This window comes from Semicossyphus pulcher, unplaced genomic scaffold (assembly GCF_022749685.1).
Source record: "Semicossyphus pulcher isolate SPU_LCO1_2020_fin unplaced genomic scaffold, fSemPul1.0.p SCAF_20, whole genome shotgun sequence".
In the NCBI taxonomy this organism is placed as follows: Eukaryota; Metazoa; Chordata; class Actinopteri; order Labriformes; family Labridae; genus Semicossyphus; species Semicossyphus pulcher.
Window position 1 is genome coordinate 9721840 of NW_027211694.1, and position 14398 is coordinate 9736237.

The 14398-nt window shown below is 44.2% G+C and overlaps 1 protein-coding gene across 3 annotated transcripts; it reads left to right on the forward strand.

Moving 5' to 3' along the window:
• Nucleotides 1-216: 216 nt before the first annotated feature.
• Nucleotides 217-12156, forward strand: nrf1 (nuclear respiratory factor 1). Of its 3 annotated transcripts, none has more exons than XM_069671057.1 (12): nucleotides 217-290; nucleotides 1924-2045; nucleotides 2238-2382; nucleotides 2845-2959; nucleotides 3083-3209; nucleotides 3351-3491; nucleotides 5620-5778; nucleotides 5952-6167; nucleotides 6258-6356; nucleotides 6634-6791; nucleotides 8383-8504; nucleotides 10999-12156. In XM_069671057.1, exons 2-12 carry the CDS (start codon nucleotides 1968-1970, stop codon nucleotides 11157-11159), a joined length of 1521 nt encoding a protein of 506 aa, XP_069527158.1. In that variant the 5' UTR covers nucleotides 217-290; nucleotides 1924-1967; the 3' UTR covers nucleotides 11160-12156. The 3 variants fall into 3 exon arrangements, with proteins under 3 accessions (XP_069527158.1, XP_069527159.1, XP_069527160.1); XM_069671058.1 differs by having other exon boundaries at nucleotides 6258-6341; XM_069671059.1 differs by having other exon boundaries at nucleotides 6258-6341; nucleotides 6643-6791.
• The last annotated feature ends 2242 nt before the right edge of the window (nucleotides 12157-14398 follow it).

Below are 14398 nucleotides of genomic sequence, written 5' to 3' on the forward strand. Positions count from 1 at the left end.
ACTATGGGAATAAAAAATAGCCACCTAAAGGTGCTTTTGCACCGGTCCTTTGACCAAAAAAAATACAATAAAATGCGCTTCAAACTGCACATCTGAGTGTGTGAATGCTAATTCTGGGGGTTAGAAGCTTAGGAGCAGCACCTGAAGGCATCACTAGTACAGATCAGTGTTGTGTGCGGTCTGTTCGTTGTGTCTGCTGTGTTTGCTGCTGGCTCCCCTCTGTCCTCCATTAGAGCTCGGTTCCATCCTCGCTGTACGGCGCAGGCCCGAAGTAGCGCAGCCGCTCTGAGGTTAGTGCCCTACCGCGCAATCTCCATTTATTTCAGCCCCGGCGCAGCCGCATCATCGAACCCGGCAGCGCTGGGGTGTAAGATGCAGATTGTTTAGATGTTGACTGGAGCAGGGTTATGATACAAAAACGACTTTTTGTGGGAAATCGCTTCTTAGGCGCGCATCGACAACAAGCTCATAGAGAGTAGAATAGCTGTGAATGAGCCTTAGGCCGTTGGGCCTGTTGTTGCGCTGTGTTTTGTTTCGTATTGCGCGGGTTTCATGCTAGTGCTGCGTTACAAAGGTTTTCCATTCAGTGCACACTGAATTCATTTATTTTTACGGTCCGATCATCAAAAAACTGCTGCTGATATCGACCGAAGTCAATTTTCATTCAGATGACCGGCGCTACACCGCCAAATGGTTAGCTAGCTAGCTTATTAGCCAAATGTAGGACATGGCTAGCTCAGCTCAGTTTGGCAGTCGTTGTCAACCGACCCGGCGAGTCGGCTTATATTACAGCACTGTAACGCTTTAGGAATAACGTTGCCTATTTAATGTAGATACTTTTACCTACTTACAAGGGGCTGTGTGAATTAGCATTATTCCAGGGTTCTTCTGTGATCAAAGATCTGTGTTATTGTTGAGTGTTATAGAGCTCCATTGATCCTCTCTGCAGGTAGTTGCAGTCCCTGTATTTGGAATAGGGAATATTGAATGCAAACCAACAAACATTTCTTGCTGCAGTTAATGACAACATTGTGACTCACTTTGTCTTGTAATTTACTACTGCTGGGTAACAACGTCCTGTCCCAAGTCTCTTTCAAAGAGGAAATGATGGTGGAAAGAAGATATTTCATATAGCAGCTGCTCATTATGAATCAAGTGAACACATTATCCCCTAACAACTACCTAATTGATACATTTCTCTCGTAAAGCTGATCTACATTGACCATTTAGTGATTGAATCACGCATTTCCCAGTGAAAAACTACATACTGTATGTGTACCTTTTAATGCTAAGTTGAACCTTAAAAAACCATAGGGATTTTCACCCATCAGACCACCATCAAATCACTCCTCTAAACACACATGCAATTCACTCACAATATGCAGACAATCCCCCTGCTGCCTTAAACTGACAACATTTAGATTATCTCAAACATTTACAATCAGATATTTCCTTTCAGTCTGTTGGACAATGTTATGTATCCAAATAGTGCAAAGCAACATCTGATAAAGTTCTGAATAAATATCTTCCAAATCCATTTATTATAAGACTGAACATTTATCACATTTAATGATTAAAAAATTAAAAGAAAATGATGTCTAGTTTTGTCATAACAGTTGTGTTAATGCCAAATAAACGTCAGTATACATTTACAGTATGAAGCCCCCTAGAGGCAGAGCAACAGTGGTGCATTCAGTGTCCTCACACAAGAAGCATACAACTGAGTGCATGTCCTCATACAGTATACCGTATGATTAGGTATAAAAATAACACGTGTACTAATGTACCAGATCCCATTTTTAAAATGCATTTATGCTGCATTCAGGTTCACTTATACAAAATTCACTCAGGCACCATATAGTGTAATACAGCTCTTGCCATTATCTTATGCTGCATGTCTTCTTTTCCTCTTTACCTCCCCAGTCATCATACTGTGGAACCAGCTGTGTATACCCGGTGGCCCGAACATGGATGAGCACGTCGTTCACCAGACGGAACACATGACCACCATCGAGGCCAGCGCCGTCAGCCAACAGATACAGCAGGTGCACTTTTATGCATTAACACTGAACATTGTAAATTGAGATCGATGAAGAGGCAGTCCCCTTCTTAAGTACAAAAACATTAACTCACAAATTGTTTGTAACTGCCAAGATTGACTGTTAAAGAAGAGACACAATAACACATGTTACTGACATTTTGTTTGATAACCCTTTCTATGCCCTTACTGTGTTAAGGTACATGTGGCAACCTTTACTGAAGCATCCATGATGAGCGCTGAGGAAGATTCAACGTCCTCACCAGATGATGATCCCTATGACGACACAGATATCCTCAACTCTGCTGGCACTGATGAGGTCACTGCACACCTGGCTGCTGCAGGTATGTCGAGACTCTACCCTGTCAAATGCGATTGTTCGGCAGATGTTCTTTTTGTTGCATTTTAGATTCTTTTATAGTTCTACTAATCTAGTAAAACACCCATAGCCACCTGAGATCAGTGTAATGTTTATAACTGAACAGCAGGTGGCACCAGTGGACTGTTACTTGGAGGCTGTGCCGCTGTAATACAGTATATTCCCATATGTCAACTTCCTGACAGCACTTTCTTGTCTTTTCCTTTTTTAAAAGTTGTAACAAAAAGCAGCCTGGCTCCATTTTAAACCTCATGTACACCCTTTCTTTAACATGCCCAATAAAACATCCTTTTGTCGGCTGTACATCCAAGATAGTTCTTAACATCTAAGCTTAAAGAAAGACACTATTCAGAGAATGGTCCTCAGTCTGATTACTAGCCTCTACCTTTAGTAAACTTGCTCTTTCTCTCTTCTGTGTCTCTCTCAGGGCCAGTAGGCATGGCAGCTGCTGCTGCTGTGGCAACCGGTAAGAAAAGAAAGCGGCCTCATATCTTTGAATCCAACCCCTCCATCCGCAAGAGGCAGCAGACCCGGCTGCTTAGGTGAGCTCGGAAGTATTAAACCTCAACCGCTGCTATGACAAAATAATACCCTCTCAGACAGACGGAGTTGGTGTTGCGCTTGTATGACTTTTATTCTGAAAAGTGACGTGTGTGTGTTTACAGGAAACTAAGAGCCACACTGGATGAGTACACCACTAGAGTGGGCCAACAGGCCATCGTGCTGTGTATCTCTCCCTCCAAACCCAACCCTGTGTTCAAGGTGTTTGGTGCTGCTCCCCTGGAGAACGTGGTTAGTGTTAAAGTCAAAGCACACTTTCTTTCCCTCAAGAAGAGGAACAACCTTACTTACTACAACCCTTTTGAGAAGATAATCCCAAGCATGATATCAGCTGATTTAATTGTACATACTGTCTGTCTTTGTACCCCTCAGGTGAGGAAGTATAAGGGAATGATGCTGGAGGATCTGGAGAACGCTCTGGCTGAACACGCCCCGGCTGGTGGAGAGCTGGCCTCAGAGCTGCCTCCGCTCACTATCGATGGCATCCCTGTCTCTGTGGACAAGATGACCCAGGTCGGTATCAGTACGCTTCTCTGCTTTTCTATTATTTTCAAACCTCCAAAAAGTAAAAGTAGTCACACTGACATAATAAAAACTCCCTTTTGGTGTCTGGGACACAAAGATAATGTTGCTGTTCCCAGCAGGGGGCACCAGCTGGCAATTTATGCCTGATGTGTTTGTTGCGAGCTAGAGCTTAGCTATTTGTATCAAGGTCAAACACTCAGTTTTAGCCTTCTATTTAAGAGTGTGCTTCATGTGTATTTAACAAGTAGTTATGTCCACCCTTTTTTAATTGCTTTTCATTGTAAAGAGTGAGTTCAACATGCACAGGTAGTTATGCATCTAAAGACAAGCCAAGCAGGACAGGCTGTGGTACTAGTGAGCAGTAAGAGGATGTAACTGCTCTCAGTAGGCCTTTCACTGCAGCATTAGCATCACTGCCAGCCTCTCTCTCCTCACCCGAGGGAGCACGGCTTGTTTACTCTGCCCTCCCAGTGCTGCTGACGCATTCTCAGGATCATCGTCAGGCTCGCCAGCACGAAGGCGGCCCTCAGAGACGCTCCCAGAACCCCGGGAGCACCGTAGCCAATCCCAGAGCCAGATGTGTCCTCTGGGGTCAGGTGTTAGTCGGTGGTTGTTTTTCAGGAGGTTGTAGGATGAGATTATCAGGAGTAACCTGTTGCCTCACTCGGCTCGGCCAAGCCAGGAGGAAATGCGTGGGGGTTGGGGTGTTTTTAGAAGAGACCTAAATGTCCAGTCCCTCTTAGAAATGCTGATCATCCTCGGAAGTGGCAAGTATAACATGAGAACTGCGATGAAAGGGAGCTAATTCCACCGTAGTGTGCCTGATCCATACCAGGAAGGCCTTATTGTCTTCTCCACAGACATCTGCAGCAGCTAAAGAGAAATCCCAAGTGAGTTTAAGTGACGCAGGTAGAGGATCGGCCAATCAGATTTATGGAGCATCTGCAGCAGGTGATCCTGGGTCCAGCCTGAGCCCATAATTACCCCCTAGCTTTGTAAAGGCCAGGGACCCGTCGACATAGCCTCCTGCCTAAATACTGATTGGACCATTGCTTGGAGGATTAGGATCGGGGGGGGCTGGGTAGTGGGTTCGAGGAAACATGCCACTTAACTCACTCGCCACTGTAATTAGGCCATCTGGCCGAGCAAACATGCATCCACATACGCCCACGCATGCACCGGTTACAGGTGCAAATGCAAGCATCTTTTATGCTACTGCTTCTTCTGTCAGTGTGCCAAGTGTTTGCTGAGGTGAACTCCCTTTACTGCAGCTACCGGATGCATTTCCTGTTTTTCCAACGCCGCTTTGATAAAGTAATGACCATCCATCTCCATCAAGGATCCATTTTGTCGTATCTCTTCGCACTAAGGAGCGCAGCGCGTAGGTGGTTTGTGATCGTCAGAAAAGGTGGTCTAAGTGGGGTGGGGGGGAGGAAGGGATTTATTTCTCCCGGAACCAAATTTAGACCGTGATGTCAAGGCAGGCAGACGCTGCAGTGCCTCATTGTGCAATATAATCCCCCCGTGATGCTTGCATATTACCAGGACACTGAGGACATGGGCACTAAACCCCACCCCGGCCTGTTAGTGAGGAAGAGCTCGATGTGGAAGAGAGGATATGATGGGGAGTGCTGTCAGCGCCAATCAATCCACAGTAATGAAATGATAACTTTTGTCTGTAAAGTAGCACATCATGAGTGATCAAAGTTAATCTAATGTTTTAGGTTGACATTGATTTTCTTTGTAACTTCATTGACCAGCTTGTCCTTGTTAATACCGATGCTGAGCGTACTGGAGCCTTAGCTAGCAGAGGCTGACAACCGATCTGTGTCCGATCACCTCAGATGTTCCCACAGTGTCTGTCAGACTCATTAGGCTGGAGCCACAATCATAGATTGGTCTGTTAATAAACATGATCGCATGCTTCTCCTTTTAGAAAGCCTGTTTCTATTTCGAGGCCTTTACCACCTCAGCAGCCGGCAGCAGGTGCCTGATCAATACGCTCCTCCTGCTGCCTGCTCAAGGGCGCCTGTGTGCTTATAACAGTACATTTGTGTGTGTGAGAGACGCTGCAGCTTTAACTTTAGAGTGTTTTTTTGTGTCTCTTTTGCTTCAGGCCCAGCTGCGAGCATTCATCCCAGAGATGCTGAAGTACTCGACAGGCCGGGGGAAGCCCGGCTGGGGCAAAGAGAGCTGCAAGCCGGTGTGGTGGCCTGAGGACATCCCGTGGGCCAATGTCCGCAGTGACGTCCGCACAGAGGAGCAGAAACAGAGGGTGAGAGAAACTTGTGGGGTGATGTCATACTTTCAGTCTCTGCAGGGAAATATTGTTGCATCCTCCATTAAATTATATTTATTCTTTAATTCCTCATTTTCTGCACTGTTGCCTGTTATGTTGCATTTAGTCAGAATTATCTGCCATACTAACTGGTTTGTATGTTTCCCCAGGTGTCTTGGACGCAGGCCTTGCGCACCATTGTTAAGAATTGCTACAAGCAGCACGGTCGGGAGGATCTGTTGTATGCCTTTGAAGACCAACAGCTAATCCCTGCTGCAGCCACACAGCACCACCTCACCGCCGCGCAGAGCATCGCCCACCTCGTGCCCTCGCAAACCGTGGTACAGACCGTCAACAACCCCGACGGAACTGTCTCGCTCATCCAGGTACATTTTAGTTGCTTGGATAAAAAGTAATGTGAAGGTTTTATACTCTGTCCGTTGGCTTATTTTTGTGACTGCACCCTTTTCTCCCAGGTTGGAACAGGACACACAGTCGCCACCCTGGCAGATGCGTCGGAGCTGCCTGGTGTTACAGTGGCGCAGGTTAACTATTCTACTGTGAGTGATGGCGAGGTAACGCCCACATGCACATACCTCTAAATTTCGTTTTTTTTAACTATAATGCAAACACATTTTCTGATCATTAAGTATATTAACAGGCGATCAAAAATTCTGACTGTAGCAAAGAACATCCAAATCAATCTCTCTTTTATTTTTTAAGACAAAGGCAATGCAGTCCACCTAATGGGGGCTGTCCTTTTTGCACCACAAGGAACAGGACCACTCACTTTATCACATCACTGCTGATCAATGTGTGTTCTTGGTATGTAATTGGTTGCCTATGTGTTAGGTTGAGCAGAACTGGGCCACCCTCCAAGGCGGCGAGATGACAATCCAAACCACTCAGGCCTCTGAGGCCACGCAGGCTGTAGCATCTCTGGCTGAAGCGGCTGTCGCCGCCAGTCAGGAGATGCAGCCCGGAGCCACCGTCACAATGGCTCTTAACAGGTGAGGATGGCCGAAGTGTAGAGGTTATTTTGCATGATCTTGGGGGAGAAAGGTTTTTAAGTGATATGTATATTGCAGGATTTCTTGTCTAGCTTTCAACAACACAATTCTCAATGGTGAAAGAGGAGCCAGCACGCACTGCAGAGCTCGACAAGAGTCCGTAATTATTCAGGTGGCTCAAACAACTGGATGAGAAAAGGGACAAATTTCAGGGCAGCTCACCCGTGTCCCCTGGAGATGAGAGTCAAGTGCCTCTCGTCCTAGTTCAGCATCTAAATAATTAGCCTGTCGCTTTTACAGGGGCAGAGTGCAAGGTGCACGGGCATCAAATTGGTTGTTAGCCATATGATTCCAGGTGCTAACAACTCAGCGGTGTAGGTGTGAGATGTGGGACTTAGTCAGCAAAAGTATGACATAAAATCAGAAATAAATGCCTTCAGGATTCGGTCCAAAGCCTGTAAAATAAAGGATACAGTTTACTAGTAAGCAGTAATGTTTGCTGTCTAATTACTATCACTAACCGCAGCATCTGTAGTAGTAAAAGATGCACAGGTTGTTGTTGGTTGCGTGTTTTCTGTAGGGATATCAGGGTTGTATTCAGAAGGGATATACAACCGCATCTTCAGCCAGGTCCCTTTGAAGCTGCTGATTGTAACGCAAGAACACAACAGGTGGAAAGGTTGCAGAAGCATTTTTGGGTCGACCTGCAGCTTTAATTTGTATTATCTTTCAGATTGTCAGCAAAGGACTACAAGGTTTTGTGTTCATCAGTCAGTCGTTGCAGGGATGCTGACATGTTAGCTGTTTTTCATGGCAGTAGTGTCAAGGCAATAATTTCAAATGTGTATGGGTATGTCCCAAAGGGACTTGTTACCTGCACCCACCTGAGTCCTCTTCCTCCGCGCCCTCACCCTCCCTTCCTCCTGTTTACCTCTGCTGAACTACTCTGGGCGCTCAGCTCCACAGGCGCTGGAACATTTTGTCTTTGTTTTCCACCTTTTCCCGTCGCTGTCTTTTCTGCCCTGTTGAGAAAAAAATGTCTTAAAATATTTCACGCTCACAAGAAAAACTCTCATAGAGGCTTTAAAATAAGCATTTTATACCAATATTCCTAAACTATAATGGTATGGTCTTCCAGAACAACATCCTCATTCTTTACATGCATTAATAGTCTTTACTTTATCTGCCTTTTCTCTCTCTGCTCCTCCTCCTCCTTATCTCCCTGTCTGCTCAGTCTCAAATGTGATTATCATCCAAGCTGTGAACATTTCCATGAGTTCATAACGGAGCTGGTGTGGTAATAGGCTCCTGGTAATACCACTGGATAGATCTGGTTAATAAAACTGCTTTGTTAGACCCGCAGCACCTGGCCTTCAGGGAGATGTGACAGATTCTCCATAAGTCCAGACTAGAAAAGCCTCTTAGAGCTCATACACTCCTACATCTTCACCCTGCATCCCGCTAATAACCTTGTCCTTTGTGCGCAGACCGTACATCCAAATTAATAGCTTTGTTTTACGCTAAGTTGTTTGCACAGTATATTTTGCTTTTAAACATTGCATGCTACATCTAATGTTTGTGTGTGTTACAGTGAGGCCGCTGCCCATGCCGTGGCGACGTTGGCAGAGGCCACTCTACAAGGCGGAGGGCAGATTGTCCTGGCAGAGACGGCAGCTGCTGTTGGGGCACTGGCAGGGGTTCAAGATGCAACAGGTACACAAAATACACATCAAACAACCGCATTTACTTGGAGTTATATTGTGTATATAGTCACTTTTGTTGCTGTCAGTGGCCCCAGATTATAGTTTCATGACTTTCGGGTGAAATTCAAAGGAAATTTGGTTGGAAATATTGAGTTACAGATTTTTCTACTGTGACTAAAATGCAATACAAGAAAACAAAATCATTTTATAAAGAAAGTTTGGCACACATTTTGACTAATTGCCACTTGTGTTCCCCTATTTCTAATTAGTCTAACTAAGTGTAAGCTTCCCTGCAGTAGCACTGCGGTGAGACCTCTGAGCTCCTACACTCTAATCTACTCCGTGCTGATGTGACAGATGGTGTGTGCGTGTGTGTATCTCGCAGCATACTCCCTGCTTTTAATGATACGTTAGCTGCAGCGCTCCCAGTCGTCACCCGCCTTACATGCACGCTGCATGCACTGCCGTGGCCGGGTGAGTCTGCTGGGATTGAACCGCTTTGTAATGACATCCTTTAGGCATAGCGTTAACAACCATTTTTAGCATATGCTCAGTCAATATCCTGGGGGCGAAACGTAAAAGCTGCTACTTGGCAATGATTTACTTCAAGATACAAGCTGCTAATCTGATGTCGCTTTCTTACACAGTCTTTAAACGTAACTTGCCTAATGAACATGAAGGATAAACACATTGTTTTTCTTTCGGTTTTCTGAACAGTGAGGGAAAAACACGTCGACACACTTATCCAGGGCCAACAGCAGATGCCTTAGGGGCCCTTAAAAAGAAGGCAGAATACCTAAAGTAGGCTTCCAGCCATATCTTGCTTCTGGCTGTCATTTTTATAAGAGCATCTTTATCAAAAAGAGTAGAGGTTAAAAGCAATACAAATGGAACCAAGAGACGCTGGAGTGAAATACTACCGTATTCCAGTCAAGGACGTTGATCGCTGCAGGCTCAGAGGGGTACAGAATCCGAAATACGATGAGAATATACCGGTGGATTGTCTAAAAAATCTTCAGGTCTGCAGTCTACATTTTAAACCTGACGATTTTGAACGAGACATGACATCAAAGGCGGGCGTCCTACATCGAGGAAGTGTAGTTTAGCGAGCTCCCTGGCCACCCTTACTATTTAAAACGCGTCATCTGGCAGAGGTTTTCCAGGGCCCATTGGAGAAGCGGATAGCGTCCTCCAAAGGCACAGAGCCAAATTGCATTTTTTTTCCTACCATAATGGCATTAGCTCCCCATAATAGCATGATAGGACTGAGGTTGAAAATCGGCGAACTGGCCCTTTAAGGCAGCAATTTGATTCCATGGATGGTTAGTCCAAACCACATCTTTCCACAGTCACCGAAAGCAAAGCACTGTTTACTGACACTGTTTAGTGTCTTTTGCACATTTGTACGCTAACGTAAATTCAACCTGTTCGAATCCAACATCTGCAGCTTTTGTCCTTTGACATCTCGCTTCCTAAATCACAAGGACTCATTCGGCTGCAATCGCTCACTTCAACAACTAATGGAGCTGCCAAAGCCAGTCCTTCTCCCGACTATTGACCTTAGCTAATCACTGTAGTGCTGCACAGGAGTGGAGAGCAGCGTTTGAAGTGCACTGGTCCAGACACCGCTGATTGGCCTGTGTAGCGACCCTTCACTGACAAAGGCATGCAGGCACACACACAGCCACGGCAGACACGGCCCTTAATGTATAAGGAACAATGTTTGAGTGGCTGATGCCAGGCCAGTGCCCTTTTCCCTAAGCCCTCGACCATAATCACTGCCAGGACAATTACCTGCATCAGGCAAACTTAACCCTGTCACAAATCACTGTAGAGTGGGCTTAGCAAGGGCCACATTAGAGGATGTGCAGTTACAAGCTAACCTGATAAGGGCCCTGATTTTATTATAGAAAGATGAATAAATATGCATTACATGTCTTACTTGTACCTTTTGAAAATCTTTAAATATAATAGGTACTCAGATGGATTTGAATGCAGTGATATTATATTTGAAAGGATTCATAGGTTGTGTGTATTTGGTGCGTTTAATGTCCACTGTCTTAGCTCGCAGTAATGGCAGCGGGTATGAGCCACTGCCATCCCCTGCACTGACCTTCTTGCCTGCCCGTGACACTGTGACAGCTTGCAGGGTGGGGCAGAGGCCCACGTGACTGCAGCAATAATCCCTACAGGCAGAAACATACACACACACACACACACACACACACACACAGCTGGGCATGGGGGGAAGCAGGCTGAGAACGTTCAATCGGACCATTGTTCGGAAATGCCGTCTTTGTAACATGGCTGCCTCCTGTCACGGCGAACTACCTGGACTTGAATGCCTCCCAATGACTAAACTCTTGCATCCAAAACTAACAGATATTATTACAGCTACCAGAATTAAACAGATATATAAAATAGCATTCCACTTAAACTCAAACAGATTAATGAAGCTCATGCTGTGTGTCTAATGCTAAAATATCTCTGCATCCTCTCCTCAGGTCTGGTCCAGATCCCAGTCAGCATGTACCAGACAGTCGTGACCAGCCTCGCCCAGGGCAACCGGCCCGTCCAGGTCGCAATGGCACCTGTTGCCACACGCATAGATAACACTGTCACGCTTGACGGCCAGGCAGTGGAGGTCGTGACCCTGGAGCAATGACATTAGTGAACCTGGAAGGAGTAGGAGGCACTGAACGGCCAACGTGGAGATTTGTTTATCCTACTGTTTTCCAAGACATCACGCTGTGTACAATGTCAAATATATTTTTAAATGTACATCTGCAGGGGAAGTAAAAGTGAGCTATCAATGCATTGTTTACTTTGTAAAGATTTTTTTTGTTGGTGTAATTTTTCTCCCATTTAGCGCCATGTTTTTTTTTTTAGCCCTGTAATGTTGAGAATTTAGTATTTATTTCTTCACAATTAACCTTTACTTCAAACAAAGATGAACCAAAAAGCCCGGGAGGAAAGCCACCACTGATTCACCCACTGTGTATAACTGTCACTGTTTTGGATTTCCATGATTGTCTTTGTGCTTGAGTGTTTTGTTTTTAGGATGCATTTACAATTCAGTGCCATAGTCAGAAATCACTCCTCTGTTTCCCTTAGTATTGATCATGACTCTAAATTCCTCCCACCTCCACTCACCTTAAACTCTGTTAGCATCTGAGCTGTACACACTCCCAGACATTAGATGATGAAATGTTACATTAAAATCCATCTTGTCGTGTGCTTTTCCCTGTGCTGTTTTACTGTCGTCCAAGCACACGCCAAGATTTGTGAACACTCAGGATATACATTAAGGTGTTTTTTACTGCTGGACTGCTGAGCTGTCTTCCCTCAGCAGCCAAATTTGTCTACCAAATCCATTTATTTACAGCGCATGGTTAGGAGCACCCCTTGCTACGTTATTTTTTTAACATGAACTCCTTCGTATGTGTCTTGAGGTCTTGGTGGTGGTCTGCATCACTTTGTATGTCACAGGAAGTGAGTCATACTTGGACAGGAGCTGCAGTATTTGTTACACAACTATTAGAAAATAATTTCTTTAAATCTTACAACAAAAACATTGCTTGCAAAGAATCGACATTGTTTAATGCAGCTGTAACATTTGGTTCAACTCTCACCAGTATTTAAAAATTGAAGTTCAATAAAATGGCTGCTGTTGACCATGTATTCTGTGTTTTTATTATCATATTATCAACTATTAACTGATATTTAAAAACTGAAAGCTACATTATTAAAAAAAAGGCAGTCCAACAAGGCCTTTTAGCACATTTTAGCTAATACTTATGGTTTGATATATTGATTTGGAGAATATAGCTGAGAAGCAAGCTTGATCCAGGAGACACAGCTACTACATTAGCAATCAATGCTAATTTTACTCTGTCTGCTCCCCATGTAAATAATTGTTTCAAATTAGTTGTAATATCATACTTTTTTTAAATAAAGCTTTCATGAAATATGTAAAAAATAAAATATGGCTAAATAGTCACACAAAGATGCTTCTAGAATACTTCTAGATAGCTGCAACTAAGCAAAGTAAGTTTAAGCTAACGTAGTAGTTAGCTAGTTAAGCTAGCTAGCTAAAATATAAGAGACTCGTCAAAAAAGTCCTTTAAGGCTTGCTATAATGTTAAAATAGTGTTAATGATGATCCAATATTTGAGGTATTAATTCATAATTAACACTTTTGTATTGCTAAAGTGTATCAGCACCATTAAATCTGTGGAGAGACTGTTGGCATTTGTTTAGTAGTAGCACCATAAGGCTAAGGATTCCTTAGCTAACTTAGACTTGACTGTCTTGACGTTGTCCCACCTGCACGGAAGCAAAAAAAGACATACACATACAGAATGTTTTATCATTTTTTATTGACAGTTGACAACTTTACGCCTTTGTCTTCCCTTTCTGAAAAATGCCACATTATGTTCAATACATGATATTTTTTAGTTGCCACAAAACCTGATAACCACACTCAGCGCTACAGCACCCCCACCTTCCCTGCCGTGACAGACAGGGCCATGATTACATCATAAGCTGCCTGAACCTCCTCTGCTTTAAAGCCTGGGATTTGCTAGCTGGTCCCTTCTGTTGCAGAGTAGAACAGAGAGAGAAGCGTACAGGCCTTAATCTAGCAGGCGTCAGTGAATATCCCGCTCTTCCTCCAGATTAAAGCTGGACCAGGTTGCATTCACAATGATGAAAAGATCCTGTTTTCCTTCTTGTTTTACGCTTCTCCCCTTGTTTCAGCCGCAGAACCCTCAGGAGCATGTTGTGGATCTTTGTAGGCAAAAGAAAACTTTAATTTTGGTCATTAATAGTCCGAGGCACGCATGTGCATCAAGCTGTCACTGCAGATTAAGAAGACCTTATTAGCGTGTTTTCTTGGTAAAAGGCCTACATCTCATTCTACCTAAGCCTCTCCCTCCACCATCTCTGTCTCTACCTCTCTGCTCCATCATCCACTCAGCGACACTTACACAAAGTGCATTGAGCCTTTCAACTGTATCATTATAGCTGAACCAAACTGAGTTATTAGATTGCGCAGGTTCAGAAAGGACAAAGTGATGCTGTCATCTCTATCCAACCACCTTTAGTGTACCTTCAGTTATTTCCAAAAGACTGAAATCCCTGTCTTTATTGGTATATTATATTATTCTCTGCCTTGGTTTGCCATATAGTATTTCATCATGAAACGTGAGTAGAATCTATGCACACATTTCCGAAAGGTGTTTAACCAAATAAAAGTTGCTATTGCGCGCAAAATGTGTGTTTTAGGCCAAATCCACAATGAATATTCCACAAAATGTCAACTTAAACTCTCCTTGTTCTTTAAATGTACTTAATCAAGGCTATTTCTGATTCTTAAGCACCAAATATACTATATTTTCTTCTCTTCTCAGATTCTTTAAGAACGCCTTTTCCTTAAATATCTTTCTAAAACTCTGTTGAATTGTTCTGGGTATACATGTATTTGTTGGCTCATTATTTCACCTCCACTGCCCCCCAATTAGACCTCAGAGCCATGTTTTACCAGGAAAGAGCGTGCGCTGCTCTGCGACAAATTACATCATCGTGCACAATAATGCAGTGCACTTTTCCAATCATCACATCCATCTTGCTGACTTTGAACCTGATTGGATGTCATTAAAACCATCCAATCTAGCCAGTCAGGCTGCAGTGCGAGTGCCTTCGCTCCGTCCTGGGGGGTAATATAGTTTAGTGGTGGAGGATCACTGGGCAGAGCTATTGATTCCCCGCAGCAGGTCGACAAGGGCTTGAACCAGGGCTTCAGTGGCCCGGCTCCACGGGGGGTCACTGCAGGGTGAGAAGGGAGGGGTTGGTCATTCTTGTTGCCTGGAGTCGTGCAGGCAGACTCTAGGGCAGAGCTTTAAT